The following is a 21,915-nucleotide window of genomic DNA, read 5'->3' on the forward strand; positions in this document are numbered from 1 at the left end:
CTACTTGCATATTCTCTTGTATAGCTTTTTATGTTTATGACACCTGAAGTCTGTAATTATACAGACTATGATTTGTATTTTATATCGGATTACTGTAGGTATGGAATTTTGTCACTAGAACAGTCATTACACTTAAAACTTCTGTTTTCCTTTCCAGATAAAATATTTTTGGAAAATGTGCAGTGGAGTATAGATCCAGGAGCTGACCTTTCTCAGTACAAAATGGATGTTACTCTGATTGACACAAAAGTAAGGAATTTTACAGTTTTGCATATTGAACTCGCTTGAATAAATTAGACTTTTGATCTATTAAGAATGAAATAAAACAAAACAATTTTTTCTTGAAAGACTAAATAAAAAATGATATACATTTAATTATTGATAATGCAAAGCTTTATAGCTAATCCCTAAACATAACTTTACATTGAAACAGTGCTCTTTATACAATACACATAGAAACCGTTTGTTATTAAAATCTCTAATGGTCTAATTTAATGACCATTCAAAGTTACAATGGACCTCCCAAAAGGGACTTACGACCCAGTTCAAAGTTCCAATAGCCCCCTATGTAGCCATCAGACTGCACTTTGGGCTCTCAGCAACTGGCCCTCATGTATTTGTTTGTTAAATTTCTTGCCACCCATCTCACTAATACAGTGACTCTGGGCGGCTTACAATATAACAGCAAAGTTAAAAAGTGCTAAAAACAATTAAATATAGAATAAAAGATTAAAAGTTAAGAACCAAGTTTATCGGCAGCCTGGAGATGAGAATCTTATCGATCCCGTCAGCCCCTCTCAGGCCAAGTGGCAGAGCTAAGATTTTAGACTCTTCTGGGAGGCCAAGAGTGTGGGGGCAGATCTCACCTCTGATGAGAGAATACCAGAAAAGGCTCTCTTCCCTGGACTCCATCAGTCAAAAATTTTTGGCCAATGGGATCTGCAGTACGCTCTATCTGCTGAAAAAGTTGGGCAGATTAGTCCCATCAGTGTAAGACAGTTCCTCAGGTACTCTGGATCCATGCAATAAAGGGCTTTAAAGATGATTGCCAAAAGCTGGAATTGGACCCAGAAGCAACATGGTAGCCAATGAAGCTTACGTAGTGGTATCACCTGCGCCACTTAAGAGGCCTCCAGAACTGTCCATGCTACTGCATTCTGTGGTTTCCAAATGCTCTTCAAGGCTAGCCCCATGTAGAGGGGGTTGCAGTAATTCAACTGGGAGATGACCACGAGGAACTGTGCGCAGGGTCTCACGATCCAGGAAAGGACACAACTGGCACATGAAGTTACATGTTTGCGGCATTCTGTGGTCCTGTGACCTGATTTAGGTTGTTTTTTGCTAGACAAATGCTTAATGACCATCACAAAAAAAAGTTGTGAGGTTAGGTTAGTCACATGATGAGCCACTTAACTACCAGCATGACTTACAGTTTTAATTCTGGGTTCGATTACAATCATAAGCCAAGGACTACTTGATGATTATCTACCGAGAAAATGATATTCCAACTTCTCATTCAAAATGAGAATAAGAATTCTTTAATATATCTTTTCTGTTCTCACCAAAAATGTTATCATCTTTTTTACTTCCTCATTTACCACTTTGGGCATTATAATCCATTAAAAATGTGAAAAGTTTTGTAGATATATCTTTGGAAACATTGATAGTTTAGAAACTTTCCTTATGAATTTTCATTTATAATCTGCTTGTGATATTTATATAAAAAGATTGAATATAGGAACTCCTTGTTTTAGGGAATTGTATGAAGAATATCTTCATTCTGACATACCAATAGTAATGCCATCCTTAACTTTAAAAAAAATGAAAGTAATACTGTATCCACCAGGTTTTTGGCAGCAAACTTTTGCATATCTGTCTTACCGCTATAGATCACCAATATATATGCAATCTTAATCAGACTCTTGGAGGATTACATTCATGTTAAAAGTACTTTGGCTTTTTAAATGAGAAGAGATACTTCAGAATGTTGTTCAATCAATTGCAGATGGGTACAAACTGAATTGTACATATATATATACACAGTATATATAAACTGAATTGTACATATATATACACAGTATAATTATGTGTATAATTATTTAAGACATAAGCCTAAAGTAGAGAAATTCAAATTTTTACTTAAACTTTATTTGTACAATGAAATTGCCTGAAGTATTTAGTAGTGCAATATTACATTGTTTTTCTGTTTTTTGAATCACCATGAAAATATAATTCCATTCCTGTATCAATTCTAAACAAAATTTACATAATTCTTTCCATTTATAGAAGTGCTCAATGAAGTTTATCTGTTAGAAATTCCAAATCATGCTTATACTTGTTTAAAATATGAAAAACTATATGAATTTCCATGCTTTGGAAAACACAAATGTGACCTGAATATGCAGCTGCTTTGTATGATGCACCTCCAAAAGATTTGGGATGATTAGCGGCTGTTTTTGCAAAATTTTTGACCCCCCCCAGGTCCCTCCCAATTTTTCCTCCCCCCCCCCCCCCCCCCTGTTCTAGAATCTAAAAAGATGATGAATATAATATTTGTTTTTTAAAATGTTGATTTAGATTTATTGAAAATTTATAAAAAATTATAATTGAATTTTAGGAGTGATATTTTAATTTTGTCTATCATACTGGTAGTTATCTTTAATTTTGTTAATTAAAAGGAAGGAATTCAAACTAGAATTGGATCAGAGACCCTGGACATTGACCATACATATATCAGCGATAGTATTCTATTAAGAATGAAAAAACAGAGACAGAAAGAAGTAAATAATCCAGGTAACTTTATTTTTGTTTATATTTTTTATTATTCAAACAGAAGCATTAAGAAGATAAATCATCTTAATGTACCTCTACTTATGTGGATTTATGACACCACTCCATAGATGCATCAAAATAGCATTTTCATAAGGATTGCAGTTAATAGGGAATGATGGTAGTGCACTGTGAAAGGATAAACTAATTGCCCCAAACAAGCTATATTGCTCCTTCTTCTATTTCATTGGAGAGTATCCCATTAAACAGATAAGAAACCAAGAGCAAGTTTAGGTGTGAAGAAGTTGAGCCAGTAAGACTAGCGAAACAAGAAAAGTCCAAAGTAAGCAACTCAGCACCAATCCTAGGAAGAAATGGCAACCTTTGGAGCCACCTTTCAGTGGGCAAGAGTAACTGAGACAGAGCCAAAGGATTGGTGGGGAGTGTGGGGCGGAACCTGACCAAAGAATCTGCAAAGAAGCAACAGAAGCAAACTCACTGCATGCAACAAACCCAGGTGGAGTTCTATAAACTAGTTGTAAGAGCATAAGTGCTGAGTTAGGAGAGATGAGTAACCATGTAACACAAGTATATGGAGTAAAAAGAGTTTTCAAGTAGAGAAGGAATGTGTCTGGCTACAAGTGCTGAAGACATGGGGAAAGCTTGAAGACTGAAGGCAACTCTCTTATATCCAAAATACAAGGAAAAGAAAGTGAGAGCTTCTTCAGAAGGGATTCTTTTGCTGTCTTTAATAACCATATAGATTCAGAGCCTAATCTGTTGAAAAAGTAAAACCAGAAATTGTGCTGGGAAGTTGACAATGTAATGTCTTTGAATAAGGGCATACAGGGTACTCAGGGGTGTTAACCGATTGTTAACATTCTAAGTAGTTCGGAGAACCGGTTGTTAGAAGAAATTACTGGCCTAATCCTGTAAGGAAGGCAGGAAGGAAACATTCTGGTGTTGCTTATAGAAACTGCCTTTCCGTTAATCCTTATTACATTCTTGGCAGGACTAGACTTCCTGTCTCAGGAACTTCCTCAAGTTTTTCCCCCTCCTTTGCTTGTGTGGAGTGACCATTCAAAGTTACAATGGCACTGAAAAAAGTGACTTATATGTTCCGGCTTCTGGTTTGAGCTTCTTCGGCGACAGACCGAAACCTTGTCTCTGCGAGGCTTTGATCCATGCTCGCCGCTGGAGCGCACCGAGCCGGCTGGTTTCAGGGCTAAGCCACCCCATAGAGGTGGTGAAGAAGGGGGAGACTGCCTGCAGGGTTGAGGAGAGCCGCATCTTTCCTCCTCAGCTGGCCATTACTCCCTTTCCCGAAGGCGGTTGTAGCGGTGGTCAGAAATGGCCACCTCAAAGAAGAACTCGACCGGAAAAGAATGTGCAGGAGGAAGATAAGAAGAGAAAATTTTGGTTGACCGGGTCAAACAGCAAAAGCAACAAATAAGGTACCCTGGAATTTAAATTTAATAACATTGTTCCCAAAGAAGATTTTGAAGCTGCGAAGGAGAGAGAGAAGGGAAAGGATTAGTTTTTTTTCTTCTCTTCCTTATACTGACAGCTAAGAGACTTAAGCAAGAAATTGAAAAAAAATCCACTTTGACATTAATAGGCATCTAAGCTGAAAATAAAAGTCAAAGGAATAATAAAGATTTCTGGATATTTAAAAGTTTTTAAAAGCAGGAAAGGAGAAAAAAAGAATAAAAGGGCAGGATCTGGAAAAATGGAGGAGACTGCCTGGAACTAAGGAATGGAACTGTAACTAAAAGGAACTTACAGTGAAATTTCAACAAGATTCCTCAAAGATACATCTTAATTGAAACTTGGTAACAAAATAATAGAACCCCAGGAAGAGAAAGTGGAAAAAAGAAGCAGATAGAAACAGCCTTGGATTATTTGGATTACTTGGTGATTTTTGGTTTTTGCATCTGGATGACTAAAATTAACTGGGTGGTTGTTTAAAGGTCTTTAAAATGGTATCACTCTTAGAAGAACTGAAAATGGAACTTCAAAAATGGAATTTCAATTCTTAGAATTTCAATTCTTAGAAATGGAGATCTGGAACTATGAGAAACAACAAGAAACGCTTGCAGAACAAGAAGATTGGGACAAAGAAGGGACTTCCGGTTTGTCAGCTTCGCGAGCGGCAGGGATTTGCGAAGCTGCGCGATCCCTGCCGCGCTCGCTTTGGGGCTCCGACCCAGACGGGTGCGGAGCTAGGCTGCCCTGCAGGGGCAGCTGAAGGTAGGGGATCCGGAGAGGGGTTTGGGGTGTTGCAGACCCCTCCCCGGCCGGTAGAACCCCTTTTCCCAGGACAGTGCAGCGGCGGTCCCTAATGGCCGCCACAAAGAAGCTGGCAGCCGGGTAAGAATGCGCAGGAGGAAGTGGAGAAAGTGCTTGTGAGGAGAAAGTTTTTCTTGGCTCCTAGGACTCTAAGACATATTTAATAAAATTCCTGAAAAGTATGACTTTCTGAATAATACCTGCCAGAAGAGGAAAAAAGCGGCAGTTTGATGGTGCTGAAAGGATAGCTTTCCCTCTTTTCCTACGGAATAAATAACTGGATATTAAGAAACCTATTTTTTTTTAGGTGAAAATTGGTTTTAAGCGATGAGTGGGAAGAGAGAGGATTAAAAAGAAAATATTTGTATGCTAAGACTTTGTTGGAGGAGATGCCTTAAGGATTTGAAGACTAGAATATACTGCAATAAGATTTTAAACAGATTTGGACTTTCTTTCTCTTTGATTGATATTACCCCAGAAGGAGAAAGTGAGAACTCTGCCTTGGTTTGGACTGACTGATAACTTTGGGACTGCTTTATTTTTTTTATTTTTTTTTGAATATTCTGGTTGTTGTAAGAAGAAAGAAGGGGAAAAGAAAAGAAAAGATTTATAATGGCTTTTTCTGTTGAGGAACTAAGAAAAGAATATGAACAAGCAAAAAAAAATGGTAAAGATGGTGTGGAAGAAGCTTTCCTTTTTTTAGAAATGGCGCTTATTAACTATCAACAAACATTACAACAGATGAAGATAGCAGAGGAACAAGAAAGAAAGGAAGGAGCCATTTTTAATGAATCTCAGAATTTGATCAAGAAAGAAGGAAGAGAGAAAAGAAGAGAACTAAAGGACTTAAGATCTAAAAAAACATTTAAGAAGGGAAAATAAGGTGCAAAATCAATATGATGATAGTAAACAAAAGGGAAAAGGAATACGACAGAGAAGGGAAGCCAGTAAGGCAGAGGCTAGAAGAAGGGGGGGTAGAAAGGTTTGTTGGGAGAAGAAAGAAAGGGAAAAGGTGGAGAAAAGCTACAACGTTTTGAAATTAAATGAAAAAAAGGAATTTTTTATGGATAATGGATAAAGTATAATTTTTTTAAAAAAAAGATTTTGCAAGGTACATAAGATGAGATGGTAGTATTGTAATGGTTTAAGAGTTGATAAGAGATTAAAATGTTAAAATGTTTAATAATGATTGGCTTTAAAATTTAATAATAGGGGAGGTTTAGAATACTGTTTTAATTAAAGAGTTTAATAAGATTATGGTATTGATGTTATTATAAAATTTTTATTATAGTATTTGTTTTTAATATTTGGATTTATTGTCTAATTATGTATTTAATTATTTTGGATGTACTAGTTAGATAGAATGTACCAAGCAAAATCGGATTGGGTATTGGATGTTATCTTAAAGGTTAATTTGATTAACTTAGGGGGGAGATAGAAAGGCATCATACTCTGATTAATGATTTCAGGAGAAACTTATTTTTTTCTTTTTTATAAGGAATGAGACAAAGGGATGATAAAAAATGGACAAAAGATACAAATATAATGATTCAAACTAAGATGATTAATTAAGATAGAATTAAGAAGAGTGAAATATGTGGAGAAGTTAATATAGAAGGCTTAGAATGGTAAATAAAATAAGTAATGATATGTAAGATGAGCATGAATATAATTGAAGTCCATGAAGAGAGAGATACCTGGGTCCAAGTTACTTTCCAAAAAGATTTTTTTTATGTTTTGTGTGTTGTGTGTATATGTTTTTTTTTGGGGGGAGAATTAGTAAAAACTTGCAGAAATATAGAATGAGAATAATGGTAACTAAGTCAGAAAGAAATAGATGAAATAATAATAATGATATTGAATAAGAGTAAAGAGAAGTAAAGAGAAATTGAATAAGAGGTTTTTGTATGTTATATGGAAATGGTTTAAAACAGAATCATAATTTATCTGACTTGTTAAATTTACAATGAAAAAAGGTTTAAACATGTAATGAATAATGATAATTTGTGTGTTTTAAAAATTAATAAAACTTGTTTAAAAAAAAAAGAAGAAGATTGGGACAAAGAAGAAGCCATCTTTAATGATCAAATAATTTTAAGTGGGTGGAAAAAAGAAAAGGGGGGAAAGAGAGTGAAAGGTTTAAGACTAGAAAAAACAACCAAAAAGAAGAAGAATAATTTGAAAGATAAGTATAATATTAGAAAGCAACAGAAGAGGGGATTACAGATGAGAGAGTTAGAAGTAGAGAGACGAGGGGGTAAAAGGGGAGGGAGAAGAAGAGGGGGAAGAAGGCAAGGAAAAGAAGTTGTAAAAGACAGAAACAAGAAATGGAGAAACAGGGAAAAGATAAAAGGATTGTAACCATAAGCTTGTTTAGAGATAATGGGTGAAAATTTAATTGCAAAAGGGATTCTGCAAAGGTACATAAGATAGCATTGTTATATTATAAACAGAAATAATTTTAGAAAATATGATTAAAATGATGGATAAAATATTTACTGTAATGTAGTTGAATGTTTGGTAATAAATAAATGAATTAAAATGATTGAGAGAATTAAATGGGAACATTTTTAATTATTAGTAATGATTTATAAAAATATAAGTGAGAAATATGGGAAAAAAAAGAATTAACTATGGAAAGTTTATAAGTGTTCCCAAGGAAGTATATTTAATTGAAAAGAAATGTTAAAGATGTTAAGATTTTAATGAATATTAATGATAGAATTGAATTGGAATGGAATGTGTGCTTTATTTACATATATATATATATATATATATATAATTTTTTCTTTTTATGAATATAGTGTGTATTTTAAGAATGTACCAAGCAGAATTCGATTGGAAGTTATGTATTATATTGAATGCTATAATCTTAAAGCTATACATTGAAGCTTAAATAAGAGTTTGAATGGATAAAATTAAAGGATATAAAGGTGTCATACAGGTAACTACAGGAAAAAAATTGCTTAATAAGAAAAGATAATGTGAAATTGTAACAGGACAAAAGTATAAATATAATGATTTGAATTGAGATAATTAAAACAAAGTTGAGAAAATTAGAAGAGGGGAAAATCTATGTAGAAAATATAAAACGGTAATAAGATATGGAATAGAATATAAAAATGAGCATGAAATTGAGTTTGGTGTCTGTATGAAGAAGTGATAACCTGGAACCATGCTATTTTCAAAAAAGATGTTTTATTTGTATTTTGTTTTTGTGAAAACCCAAATAAAACTTTCCAAAAAAAAAGTGACTTATGACCATTTTTCACACTTAAAACAGTTGTAGCATCCCCACAGTCATGAGAGGCCAGGCGAGGCAATGCATGCCTCGATGTGAGTGATATTGAGTTGGCCACGTCCAGCCAATAACATGACCACTAAGCCACATCCACAAAACTGGTTGTTAAAAAATTTGAATCCCACTTCTGAGGGTACTCCTTGTTTACCAACCACTCATTCAGTGACTGTTTAAAGCTGTGATGACACTAAAAAAAGTGATACTTATGACTGGTCCTTAAAGTTCTGGCTATTGTACCACTCTTGTGTTCACATGATCTCAATTCAGGTACTTGGCTTGTACTTAAAATGGTTGCATCACCTTATCATTATTTACACCCTTCCCTGCCAGCTTCCCACAGTCAATGGGAAAACCAGCAGGAAAAGTTACCAGTTACTCTGGTAAGAGCTCCCAGCCTCCCTGTACTCACACTGCATCTTCCATTACCTGGACATTCTGCGCTTGCCTAGCACTGCAGCACCCATCTCACCCAGTTTGTGTGCGGCCTACACAGTGCTCCTTCCTTAGGACCCCCACCAGTTCCTGCTTACTGACTCACACAATTTAGGTTACAACAGCAATCAGGACTGCCAGGATTGTCATCACTAAGCAATGTAAGTCACAAGATATTGAATCTTATGATTGCATTGCTTAGCAATAGCAGTCCCAATTGCTATCATAACATACAGGATTACCTGTAAATTCTCTCATGCACTATCAGTACATACGTTAATTTGGATTTTGAAAAAAGGCATTAGCTTTGACAAACTGAGTACCTGTGTATGAGATAGTAATCTGCCCACATTTTCTTTTGCATCTAGTCTGGTGACATTAAATGCATTAAAATATTTTATTTATTCACTGATTTATTTATCACATTTTAAAACTTCCCATCTCCCCCTCAGAGAGACATTTTATATGTTTAATAAAGTAATAGAATTAAATCAATAGTTAAAGCCATCTCTTTAAAACAATGCTAGGAGTCTCTTAGAACTACTATATAACTTTCACCCAACTTTTTAAAGAGGAAAAATCAGATGAGAATGTGTTTATGCCCTACTAAAAAACTATTATCTTTAAATATATTGGGCCTAGATAGTCATGTTTATTGCTAATACTTATTGTTACTTGTATTTGTAGAAGGAGAAAAAAGAGAAAAGGATACCTTAACAGAAATATTTGATCAGACAACTTATGAAGAATATGAATCTTATTTAGAAGATGACAATCTTCCAGAATGTGACCATAAGAATTCTTCTGAGGAAGAAGGAAAAGAAAAAAGCACCATACAAAGTATTTTACTTGTTATTAGAATTAGAATTCACTGTCTGTAGCTGAAGACAAATAATTGCTTTATTTTGAATGCACATAAAAACATTGCTTTAAAAATTTAACTTTGATACTCAGAGAAAATGTATTCGTTGTTACAAATGGTTATAAATCTAGTTTTCTGTAGTCATATTACTTCAGTTACATTTATAATTATATTCTTTCCAATATTGTTTATGGCTTAATCTATATGTTTTCAGGGGAAGGAGACAAGCAAAGTAAAATGAAGCAGAAGAATTTTGTGGAAACATATTTTAAAAGTGGTGAAAGGTATTTATGGAATCAAGTTTCCTCAGGATATAAATATTAGTTACTTTTTTCTGACAGATGATAATATGGCAAAATCAATATAATCAGTTTTGAAAATATTCCTAAAAAGAAATCAAATATAAAATATTTTGAAGGATTATTTTGTAACTTCACACAAATAAAATATCTAAGAAATATTTTTAATTTTGGAATTTCTCTTCCCCAAAGAATATATTCAGTAGTCTGCCCATTTTTGGCTAATATAGGGAAGTCATTCTGATATCAGTAGAATTTTAGTTATTGTAATGATTTATTTTCCTTTTTCCTTTCCATTATTTTTGCTATAGCAAAACAAACAAATAAATATAAAACTGGAAATATATTCAGAAACACTATAACTGCTAGACTGTTGTCATGATTCTGTATTGTGTATATTTATATTTAGGGACAAAATCAAATTTTGACAGCTTGTGCATCTTTTTAGCAACATAAAGTTTATATCCCTGTCTTTCTCTGCTTACACTGCAGAACAAATCTCTTTTTTTATAAATTTTATTAATGAACAACAAACAGAAAAACATTTAAAAACAATGAACGTGGTTTAAACAAAAAATACAAATTTACATATGTACATAAATATTAATCATCGTTAATACAATTACTCCTTTCTTTTTTTAAACCAGTGGTAAAACTTCTCCCAAATTTTGTAATAATCAGATTCAGTCTTATCTTTTAATTCTTGAGTTACTCTATCCATTTAGGCACATGAGCAAATTTTTCTAATTATTTCCATCTCTTCTGGCATATCACTTCTTTTCCATCTTTGGGCAAAAGCTAGTCTCACGGCAGTGGTGACATGAACTATTAGGTATATTATCTCTTTGTTATATTTCCCCACGTTTGTTCCCAATAAAAAAATTTCAGGTCTAAACTCTATTTTAATTTTACACATCTCTTCTAACCAGTTTCTAATTTTCAGCCAATATATTTGGACTTTTTCACATTTCCACCATACATGATAGTATGTTCCAATTTCTTTGTTGCATTTCCAGCATTTAGGAAATAATTTCGGGTACATTTTTGCTAATTTTGATGGTGGGATATGCCATTGGTAAAATATTTTATGTAAACTTTATATGATGCCGCCAAGGTAATTTTCCTGTTCCTGTCCCATAAAATTTGCCAGTCATCCAAATTTATACAATACCCGAAATCTTTCATCCAGGCCAACATCGTTTCTTTGACCTTTTCATCTTCCAATTTACATTCCAATAATACTTTGTAAATTTTTTAAATCAATTTTTCATCCACTCCTAATAATATTTTATCTAATTCTGTTTTACATTTACTAATACCCCATTCTTTCATATCCTTACTATATCTCGACTGTAATTGTAAATAAGCCCATCATTCTATCTCAAATCCTTCAGCTCCTGTCTTGTTTTTAACTCCCCCTTCTCATCTAATATGTAATGACCTGTCCTCATTGCAGTAAATGTGGGTACATTAACACTTCTAATGTAGATAGCCAAGTTGGTATTTCAACATAGAATTGACATTTAGTTTTATTCCATGTGTTTAGTAAGGTCTGCCTAATTTTATGCCTTTGAAAATAACCATGAATTTGGTGTTTGTCCACTGCAGAACAAATCTTGTATTGGATTTTCCTCATATTGAAGTTGTGCGGAAAAAAGAAGAAAGAAGAAAATTAACTGGCCACACTTGTAAAGAATGTGAAATAGTAAGTATACAGTGGGTCTTATGACCACAACTGAGCCCCAAATTTCCATTGCTGAACAAGATAGTTGTTAAGTGAGTTTTGCTTCATTTTACAAATTTTCTTGTCACAGTTAAGTGAATCACCGCAGTTGTAAAATTACTAATATACTTGTTAAGTGAATCTTTGACTTTGCTTGTCTGAAGGTTGCAAAAGGTGATCACATGGCCCCGGAATACTACAACCATCATAAATACATGCCAGTACTGTATCAGTTCTTAGTCATATATTTTGAAAATAATGTAGATAAAACTGACTTGTGACTAGAAGAAGGTAGCCAAAAATTATGAGGGATTAAAACACCATGTCCTATGGAGAAACTCAGAATAACCTGAAGCATGTATTCCAGTAAAGAGAAATCTTGGAAGAGTAAAACTGATTACTGACCCATATTAGATCTTGCAAAACCAAGTATATTCACATTGATTTATAATCCATCAATTCCCCCCAGAATGGGTTTGCATGTCAAATCAAAAATAAATGAGCCACATTATGAGTTGTATAACATGGGAACAGTTAAGGGACCAATATGATAACTATCCCCCCAAAATTATGTGTAAGGTAGGGATCAGCCAGTGTGGATAAACCAACAACCGTGTTCAAATGGAGGTTTTGCTAATTTTTAGAAACATATTACTGAATTTACCATGGAAAATTCTTGTGAGTGTTGTTAATCACAGAAGATTCCTCAACTTTTTCTTTTGATTTCTAGCACCACTGCTATAGTTCCCTTGTTTTCACTTCAAAGTCCCCCTTATGGTCCTTGAGGACTTTCAGAATTGGGCTTATTAAGAGCAAATATTCATCTAATAATTATACCATTTCATTATTGGGAGAGCATTATATATGATAAAATGTATATATTGCTATTCTCGTTTGAGTATATTTGCTTCTATGACTGCCTTAAATAATAAAAGGTAAATTACTTCCATATGAGAGTACCTGAAATTCATTTATTATTATTTTGTACAATTTGTTTTGAGGTTATATATCAGTGCTATATTACACCATGTCTTTCAAAAATTCAGTAATGATTCAATTTTAAATGTTTATTTTATCCATCTTAAAAAATCCACATCAATATTTTTCTGAAATAGAATTTTTAAAATAAGAAACTTATTTTATTTAGCAAACAAGATTGTTGCTAGTGTTTTCTGTTTAATGCGCAACATTATAGCCTATGATGAAGCTTAATTCTGTTCTCTAAAATATGCAGAATCTGCATTCTTGGGTGAGGAAAGGAACAGGACATAAAAGCTTTGAAGGGAGGAGGGGGTTGCCAAGGTTTGTGTGAGAACAGTTTTAATTTCCTGTCCCTGCACAGGCAAGGTTTATCTGTCCAGGAACTTGGTTCTTGTTACATTTTGGCAAGTGATTGTTAGTGCTTAACTGTTATATTGAAAACAGGAACTTTTCCCACCAGTTCATATATGTTAAAAAATATATAAAGCATTTATTTAAAAAAAAAGTTAATAATTTCACAAATGTATGTTGTTATGTTAGCATGTCAGGATACCAAAGTGATAGTGTGAGAGGCAGAAGACTTCTAAATCAAAATAAACAAGACTGGAGATGTTATGCTTAATTGACTTTTGTCTGGATTAGCACTTCTTTTTTGAGTGTTGTTTTCAAAGTTTTAGAAAGAGTTTAGAAAGAAGAAAAGATATGCTACAATATACCATTAAGAATATAAGTATTGCACAGGAAGGTTTCCATTGCTTGGGGATTGCTAATTTGGAAAATATGGTAACTCAAAAGTGCAGGATTCATTTTGTACCTATAATACAGTACAAAACAGAGATTCAGAAATATGCTTATAGGTGTTAAATATTGTTGGGTATCCATGTTTTTAGTGCTAAAATATTCTCCTTCATTTGTTGCTTATTTCTAATTATTGTATCTTAGTATTATGCAGGTTTGCCAGAAGAAGAGAGAAAAAAAAAACTAGCTACCTGTTCTAGACATCGATCTCGTTATATTCCTCCTGAAACACCAGAAAATTTCTGGGAAGTTGGATTCCCTTCCACACAAATGTGTGTTGAAAGAGGTAATTATACAAAACAATACTATAAAAAAATGAAGAATAAGTTTTGTTTTCAGAAGTAATGCAGGAATCTGAATAGAATCAACAAAGGGTGGTTGCTTCTGTTTCTGCTTCTTTCACAGAAAATGGAAGTCACGGAAATGGGTTAACTGAACATCTAGGTAGAAAGCAGAATTTTTCCTATTCCAAAATAACGCCTCCCTTTTAATCTTTAGGGCCTTTAGGGAGGACCAGTGGCATATCCATCAGTTCCATTTTAAGGACCCATTAACAAGTTTCACAAAAAGACAACAGAAGTATAGATAAAAGCGGCATTCAGTGAAATGCAATTCCCCAAACAGTATCCCTGCTAAGTAACATGGCGATCAGACACTACAAACCAAATACCAAACCAAAGAGACTGGGAGAAAGCAGTAAAATTGGGGTGAATAATTTATGAATACAAAGACTTTTCTCAGAATATTTTGGCAAACAGAGAAGCCAACAGCTCCAAGACAGATCAGGAGACCACATGGAATTTTCAGCTGTATGATAAATGAGGCTCCAGGTAGCATCAATTGCAGTGACTGGCAGCCTACAATTAGCTATGCATGGCAGACCAGGAAGCTTCTTGGCATCTTCCTCTCACATCTGAATAAAACAGTGGGCAGCAGCAATTGTGACAACCAGGAAAAGACTTTTGTGTGGCATCCATTGGGTCGACTCTTACACAGGCTAAACACCAGGTAGGCCTTTGGCAGTCATTCTCTGAAGACCAACAAATCATAAGGTTGGAAAGATAGCAGAGCAGTACTCATTTACTCCAGACTAGCATGAGCAGACATATCTCCCTCAGTTTCATTAAAAGAATGCAGCAAGAGAACCAAAGAATTACTGATATACAGTAGCAGTATATCGGAAGAGGGATGTGTGAACTCCAAGAGAGGAGCAAGGGAAATGCATATCTGCATATTTAAGCTCATGTCTTAAAGGTTGCTCAGGTTTTTTTTTGGAAGAACCTGTGAAAGAATAAGCCATCATAAAATCCAGATGATTTAAAGATGTCTAAATACCACAGAAGCAGATTTGTTGCAAATTCAAGTATTTTAAGAGTGGGGGGTCACCATACATAATTATTACATCAGATTTTCCCAGCCCAGGGTTTTCACACATAGTATCTTACTTCAGGCAGCTCCCATCAGCCCTGCACAAAGAATGGATAGAGCAAACATTGAAGCAAACCAAAAAGGAGTAGGGCCTTGGGAAGCAGGGTCACAGCTGTTCCTACCACCATTGTCTGACTTTTGGTAATAGAGACATAGGACCTCCCAGAAGTTGTGACAGGGCCCAAATATCTAAGTGAAGGCATTAAAAAAATAGCCAGAGAACAGAGCTCATTGTAGACTTGTCTGTGGATGTTTTACAAACAGATCCATGACTTGCAGCATGATGGCACAATAAGGGTATGCTCAAGCACTGCGAGGTGATTCACCAATTGAGGAGGGTCCTGTGGTGCCCTTCCCCTTCCTGGGGAATCTATTATGATTAAAAAGAAAGCTTTGCTTACACTGAGGGGATACAGAAGAAAACTGTCATCTTCCCCTCCTTCTGGAGACTACACCCCATCTTTTTCAGGCAAGAAATAGTCAAGGAAGAACCACTGGAAGTCTGGCCATTTCACCACAAATTTAACTCCAATCAGCAATGATAATTCTGTTCTAATTTTACAATGATGATCACTGGCTACCTTTTGAAAATATGTAATCTGAAGGAAGTATTTCCTGCCTGAACATCAGTTCAATTAGAGGCAGGGAGAATAGGGAATCTGATGGACAGAAAGAATATTTTTCTATTTGCCCAAAGGCATTTTGACTGACTCACTCTGTATAATCATGGTGTCTAAGGAGGTCAGTGTATTTTGGTTTTGCCCATTGTTGGTTTTGAATAGGACTTGGTGGACAGGAAATACTACCGGTACATTTTCATTTGTTTCATAGTTTATATATGACATAGCTTATTTGAAACAATTGTAATACATAATAATTGCTACAACAAATGATATTATGCCTACTGATTGCAGTGAATTTTATCCTTAACCTTTTACAGCGTGTTAATAGGATATCACTAATCTTCATTACAGTAATAATAACAATTTTTTATCATTTAGTTTTTTAATATTCACATTCTTTTGGCAATTCTTAATTTAAACCTATTGGTCAAACCAGCATTAGATCCCTACTATAGAGGCACAGCTGAATCAGAAAGTTGATAATTTATTTATAGCAACCTAGTAAATCCTTGTATAGCAATTTCCCCATTTAAAATTCAGTTTTCAATACACCATTTTATTAAATTTCTTAGAAAGTCTACAGAAAATGTGGCACAGAATTTCTATTTGCACATAGAAAGTTATTACATCTCAAAATATGAATCGTCTCAACTAATTAAGAAGCTTATAAATTGATAAATAGCACAACATTCTACTCACTTCATAGCTATGAATAGTGTTTTGCAATAAAAGTTCTGAATGAAAGTCAAAACTCATTTACCCTATTTAGATTAAACTTTTAAAATAAACTAATACAATTTTTATCTGAGAAATTCTTTTAATTAACTTTTATAATCTTAAAGACAATATATTTTTATTTTGTATGTATGAGACTAAAACTTTGACTTAATTTACACATTTATTTTTTGTTTTTCAATATAAAACTATACTATGTAATTGGGTTTTTAATAAATATTTTTATGATTATTCCTTATTGAAATTGGCAGAAATTCATGTCACTACAATTTAATCATGTTTTTTTTTTTTTACCAAAACCATAGTGTAAACGTTTGTTGTCTTTTTTTTTTTTTAGGCTATATAAAAGAAGAGTTTGCTCCCTGTCCACGTCCCAAAAGAAGGCAGCCTTATAACGTGATGTTTTCTCCAAAAGGCAAAGAACAAAAAACATAAGTGGGAAATAATTTTTAAAAGTAGCAATTTTTGTTTCAATTCATATTTATAACTAGTTGAAAGATAAAGAGACCTTCGAATTATCTTGCTGTATTTGAAAACGATAGACTTTAAATGCAACTATTTAATGTAAAGAATATATATATTTGTAGATACATTTTTGTATCTTGACTGATTTTGCACCTTGTGTGTATTTCTGATCTTTGGGAGGTCTACATTTAGTTCCCTGCAATTAAGCTTGGTATAAGTTAGTATAATTTCTTTGGGCCAAGCAAAGTTGCAACTGCTTATTTCAAGTCTAGAATACTTCGATGAACTTTAGATGGAACCTTGTAGGGTGCTTCTATTTTGCACTTGATAATTTAAATAAAGTGTAACCATTTGTTTTTGGTTTTTTGCAATAATTTTTTGAAAAGGTATAATAAAGTGTGCTTTCTTAATTATGACTTTTTACATAAGTTTCATTTATCAAATCTTTTATTCTATGCATGCCTGTCTGGAATCTGTTATAGCTTATAGAGCTTTTTGGCAAGAACCCTTACGTGTGTGTATGACTGCATGGTGCTCCCAGAATCCTTGCAGTTTCTTTTGATTACTACAGCAATTGCATGTTTGTTCTTGAAACTTTTTTGTTTCTACAGAATTTTTCTTTTTTCAAACATATTCTACTTTATCATAATTTATTTACTTTGTATCAGCTGTGCTACATGTAAGGAAATTTAGGATGCAAATCACCTTGAAGATTCAATTTTGCAAATGCTAATTTGTAATGGCAACCCCCCCCCCAAGTCTTGGCCACAATCTTTACCTATTTTGCCTTAGCAAAGAGTACAGACAAGTTTCTTGTTGGCACAGCCAAGCTTTTCTCATCTCTATCCAGAATCCCTAACCTGTTTCTTGGATTCATAGGATCCTCTCAGCTTCAAGCTCATTCAGCATCTTCATCTGCTAAGAATCTCCATTACTCTGCCATTTTACCATCAGCACTGATAAACTACAATCTAAAACAAATGCCCCACTTGATCTGTATCAGATCAATGTTCTGTTTAATTCGCCATTCTGAGCTTCTACATATTTACTTCTGCCAATATTTGCAGTGTTGAATTCACAAATTAGACCATATATTCCTTTGAACCTCCTTCAGAATTTGTCTATCTTTATGAGAGGGCACATCTTCACATCTGAAGAACTTGGTCTGTTTAGAAACCATAGCAGATGTTAAGTCTATTGACTAGAAGGCAAGATATTTCACATATACCCTTTCAAAAATCTCCTAGTCTTCCCATCTCCAGCTTTGGATAGTGGTTTAGTGATTTTTGGTACCATCACCTGCACACAAGAAGATTTTCATAAGTTGTCTTTTGGGCAATTAAAAAGTGAAAATACAAAGGTTGAAATGCATATAATGTCAATTCCTGGCATAGAGATGTGTGACTGAAGAATTGAGCCCTTCCTTCCAATCTCAGACATTAAGATTTTTAATTAAACAAAATATAAAATATCTCCCTTTTAATTTAAAGCATTAAAATTCCAAATTTCAACCCCAAAGGAAATAAACACATAACAACTCAGTAGTCAGCCACTTCCAAATCAGTCAAAAACTCCAAAAGAAATAGAAAACTCTGGTTATACCAAAATATGGTACAATATTGAAAATCATATAAAGTGTGTAAATAGAAATAATTCTCTATGTCTAGTCTGATACATAGATCAGGACTGATAAAACTCAATTCTCTAACTGTACAAAGCAATAAAAAGAACCAGTCTGAGTATAGCACAAAACATAAATCAAGAAGGAAGCCCAACATGTTCATCAAAGGGGGAGGCTAGGGATATTACATATCTGGGCAGACAAAGAGAGGCATAACATATCCACAAACTGGAACTGTTAGTGGTCTGAAAGAAACTTCACAATTCCAAAAAATCCCAGTCCAGACTGCATATACCGGTAGTCTTTTGTTATATCAACAAGAAAGATAACATCTACATTCCCGTTATACCTCTCAATGCAAATTTGCCATTTTGTTTAGTAAATTTCTATTTAACTATTTCTTCCTTTTATGTTCACGTTTTACCTTTTCACAGGTATAAAATCCTCCATTAGATCTATGTCCCAAAATCAGTTTCCTTATTTCATTTAATGCCTTTCCTCCCGCAATACTTCAATCCTGACTGGAAAGTTGTTCGATTCCTTCAATGTTTGGAAAGCACCTGCTTTCGATCTATATCAGTGTTGCATTATTATTAATACAAATTGATGAAAGAGTTGCATGACAAGATTGCATTAAAATAATATAATACAAACTGATTTAAAACTGAATCTAACATTCTGATGGCATAACAGACTAACAGAAGGTTTAACAGATAATCAGAGTTGGAAGGGACCTTGTAGGTCATCTAGTCCAACCCCCTGCCCAAGCGGGAGACCCTACACCATTTCTGACAAATGGCAGTCCAATCTCTTCTTGAAAGTCTTAAGTGATGGTGCTCCCACAACTTCCAAGGGCAAGCTTTTCCATTGGTTGATTGTTCTGTCAGAAAGTTTCTCATTTCCAGGTTAAAACATCAGTGGATGCTTCCTCTTATTTTTTTTTCTTCCTATTCCACATTTAGCCTGCAAGTCCTTCACTGATTGAGCAATTAGTGGTTCATTAAGCACAGAATACAGATACCATGTGCTCACACCTTGGTATTTAGGGTCACAGTATTTCTATTACTCCTCACTTAAAGAGGAGGAGGAGTCAATTTCACCCTCTGTCCTCATCCAATCTGCCTACTAAATCATTTACAATAGCGTACTGGTAACCTGGACTAAAAAATTGACACCAAGAATTACATAAGAAGCACAGGTGTTTCAGCATTGAAAAGTAAGGTACAAATTAAAGTCTACCTTGATTTTCTTTCCAATATACATAGGGAATCAATTTAAATGTGTATTCTGCATATAAAAATGTCATTTCTTCTCATTCACCATCTTGCTTCTAATGCATACTTAATAGTTTACGGCAGGATAGTTGTATGACAGCTATTAAACTTTCACTATGAACTGGGAAAGGTATTCTTATTCACAATTTTCTTATTGCCACTGTTCAGTCCAGCAATCCTAATAAAGGAATAGGCAAAAGCACCAGGATGAAAAGAAACATTTAAAAGCTAAACAAACAATAAATCAATTTTAGTTTGAATAAAAATTTGATTTCCTGCATATCATCATCATCATCATACATGCATGCTTCCCAACTCTCAATGACTTTGCAGAGGCCACAACAATCTAAGAAATTACAATAAAATCAATAAAAGATAATGAAAAAAGATGGCAAACATGACAGACCAGATGGAACGAAGAGAGGGATTTCTCTCTTGCTAAAAATCTGGGTCTTTGTGGATCTTCTAAGCAGCAGCAGAGGGGGCTACTCAGATTTTAGGAAAAAGCTAGTTCCAGAAGGCAGGTGTTGCTACAGAAAAGATATATTTCTGAAGTGCCAATAAATGATATCAAAGGGTCAATCCTGCAGGATCAAATTGGCCAGACAGATGATGCTATTGGAGACTGGTAGTGTCTAAATTTGTGCAGCTTGGTTATAGTCGTGAAGAGCACATTCTTGGGCAACTTGAAAGAACAGATTAGGAATATACTATCATGGAGAAAATCTTTCTATATGGTTGCTAGGAGTAGAAAACAACCTGATAGCACATAATTAGCCTTAGTTTATAGCAGCTAAAACAGAAGCTGAGCTCTCACAACATTAGCTAAAGGTGGTTTATTTATACACTACTAAAACTCATGTCTGTTACTTTTAAATGGGTGAAACATAGTGCAACAATTTTGGAATCAAAGTACCTCAAATGGGCTAATTTATAGAATGCATCCAAAGTCTGGAAGTCATAACTTCCATGGAATTGAAATTTGGCAAATTTTATAAATCATTTTATGACATAAAAATTATAATAAAACATCTTAGGACACAATACAAAATGTCATAAAACATGAGCTGTTTTCAAAGTAGATGCATCTCTGAATCTCTCCCTCCGACTCTTTCCAATGATGACGGTACAGTCGAAGTTCTTCCATTGTTGAAGAAACTGAGGAATCCGCTAAGGAAATATCTTTGAAACAATGACCCAATGGATCACAGGTTGCCTAGTTTGCTAATATAAATAATCACAGGGTATGACTCACTACAAATAGTATTTCCTGGCTGCTTATATGCTATGAAAACCAGTGTAGTATAGAGGTCAAGGTGTTGGGAGTAAGGAGATTCACAACTCCAGATCATTAGTTATGAAACTCACTGGATAAATCAATCTCTAAGCCCAAACTATCTTATGGGATAATAATGAAATAAAATTGGGTTTTATCTCTTCTGAAGGAAAGAAGGGATATATTTTTTTAAAATAAACTGGTTACAAAAATGGTTTAGTATGATGTCTGCTTCAGGGCAAGTTGCAGAATCAAGAAACTGAAATCCAATACTGATACCTGTAATGTTCTGGGCTGTCAGAATATGTCTTGCTAATTGTAGATCAATTCTGCCTTAAGTATAAATTAGAATAAAGTAAACAATTTAAAAGAAGTGTGGATGTGACAGGCCAGAGCCAGTTTTGTAGGATTCTATGGGTGGTTTAGCAACTAGTTAACTAGCTGACTGAGCTTATAATCTTTCCTCAAAACCAAATTCCAATACGAATATTTCTTGTTCAGCAGCTATTCAAAGTTATGACATTGCTGAACAAGAAGGCTTAATATCAGTCCTTGTTGTTGTGGAAGTGGTTCATAGGACACACTCCCTGCAGTCATGTGATCTGTTCCTTGGCAACCAGCTTGCAATTATGTTAGAGGATCACATGGTCACATGATCACTATTTCTGATGTTTAGTGTCACCTTTCTGAGAAGCAAAATGAATAGGAAGTCACAAATGGCAATCACGTCATAAATATGCCAAACTTTTGAATTTTGTTTCCATTGTAACATCGAACTGTTGTAAGTCAAGGACTACCTGTATAAATGGCTAAAATGGTGGCATACTTAAGTTTTATGTTTATGTTTACTAACAGAACTTGATAATTTAATTTCTTTTGTAAGAATATGGAGTTTGATGTTAATGTTTAGCTGATGTAGAAGAAAATTGACAATAATTTTAATAACTGTCTTGTAGGGTAAGCTTTCTATAATCATTTTCATTTTGCCTAATGTAATAGAAAAATCTGTGTTCCAAAGAACAATAAGGCATTCATTCAG

The 21,915-nt window shown here is 34.1% G+C and overlaps 1 protein-coding gene across 6 annotated transcripts in view; it reads left to right on the plus strand.

Annotated features, from left to right (window-relative positions):
* Positions 1-17,081, plus strand: part of RBBP8 (RB binding protein 8, endonuclease) — a 56,773-nt gene extending 39,692 nt beyond the window's left edge. For all 6 annotated transcript variants that reach the window (XM_087961625.1, XM_026670318.2, XM_087961624.1 and 3 more), the window contains 7 exons: positions 158-249; positions 2,679-2,793; positions 9,479-9,631; positions 9,868-9,937; positions 11,561-11,657; positions 13,599-13,740; positions 16,578-17,081. In XM_087961625.1, the coding sequence (XP_087817751.1) occupies positions 158-249; positions 2,679-2,793; positions 9,479-9,631; positions 9,868-9,937; positions 11,561-11,657; positions 13,599-13,740; positions 16,578-16,675 (767 nt within the window). In that variant the 3' untranslated portion in view covers positions 16,676-17,081. The remainder of the gene's footprint in view (positions 1-157; positions 250-2,678; positions 2,794-9,478; positions 9,632-9,867; positions 9,938-11,560; positions 11,658-13,598; positions 13,741-16,577) is intronic.
* Positions 17,082-21,915: the final 4,834 nt, after the last annotated feature.

Source organism: Notechis scutatus, chromosome 3, assembly GCF_049901735.1.
Source record: "Notechis scutatus isolate UNSWTSFEM ecotype Mainland chromosome 3, rNotScu1.2, whole genome shotgun sequence".
NCBI classification, from domain to species: Eukaryota; Metazoa; Chordata; class Lepidosauria; order Squamata; family Elapidae; genus Notechis; species Notechis scutatus.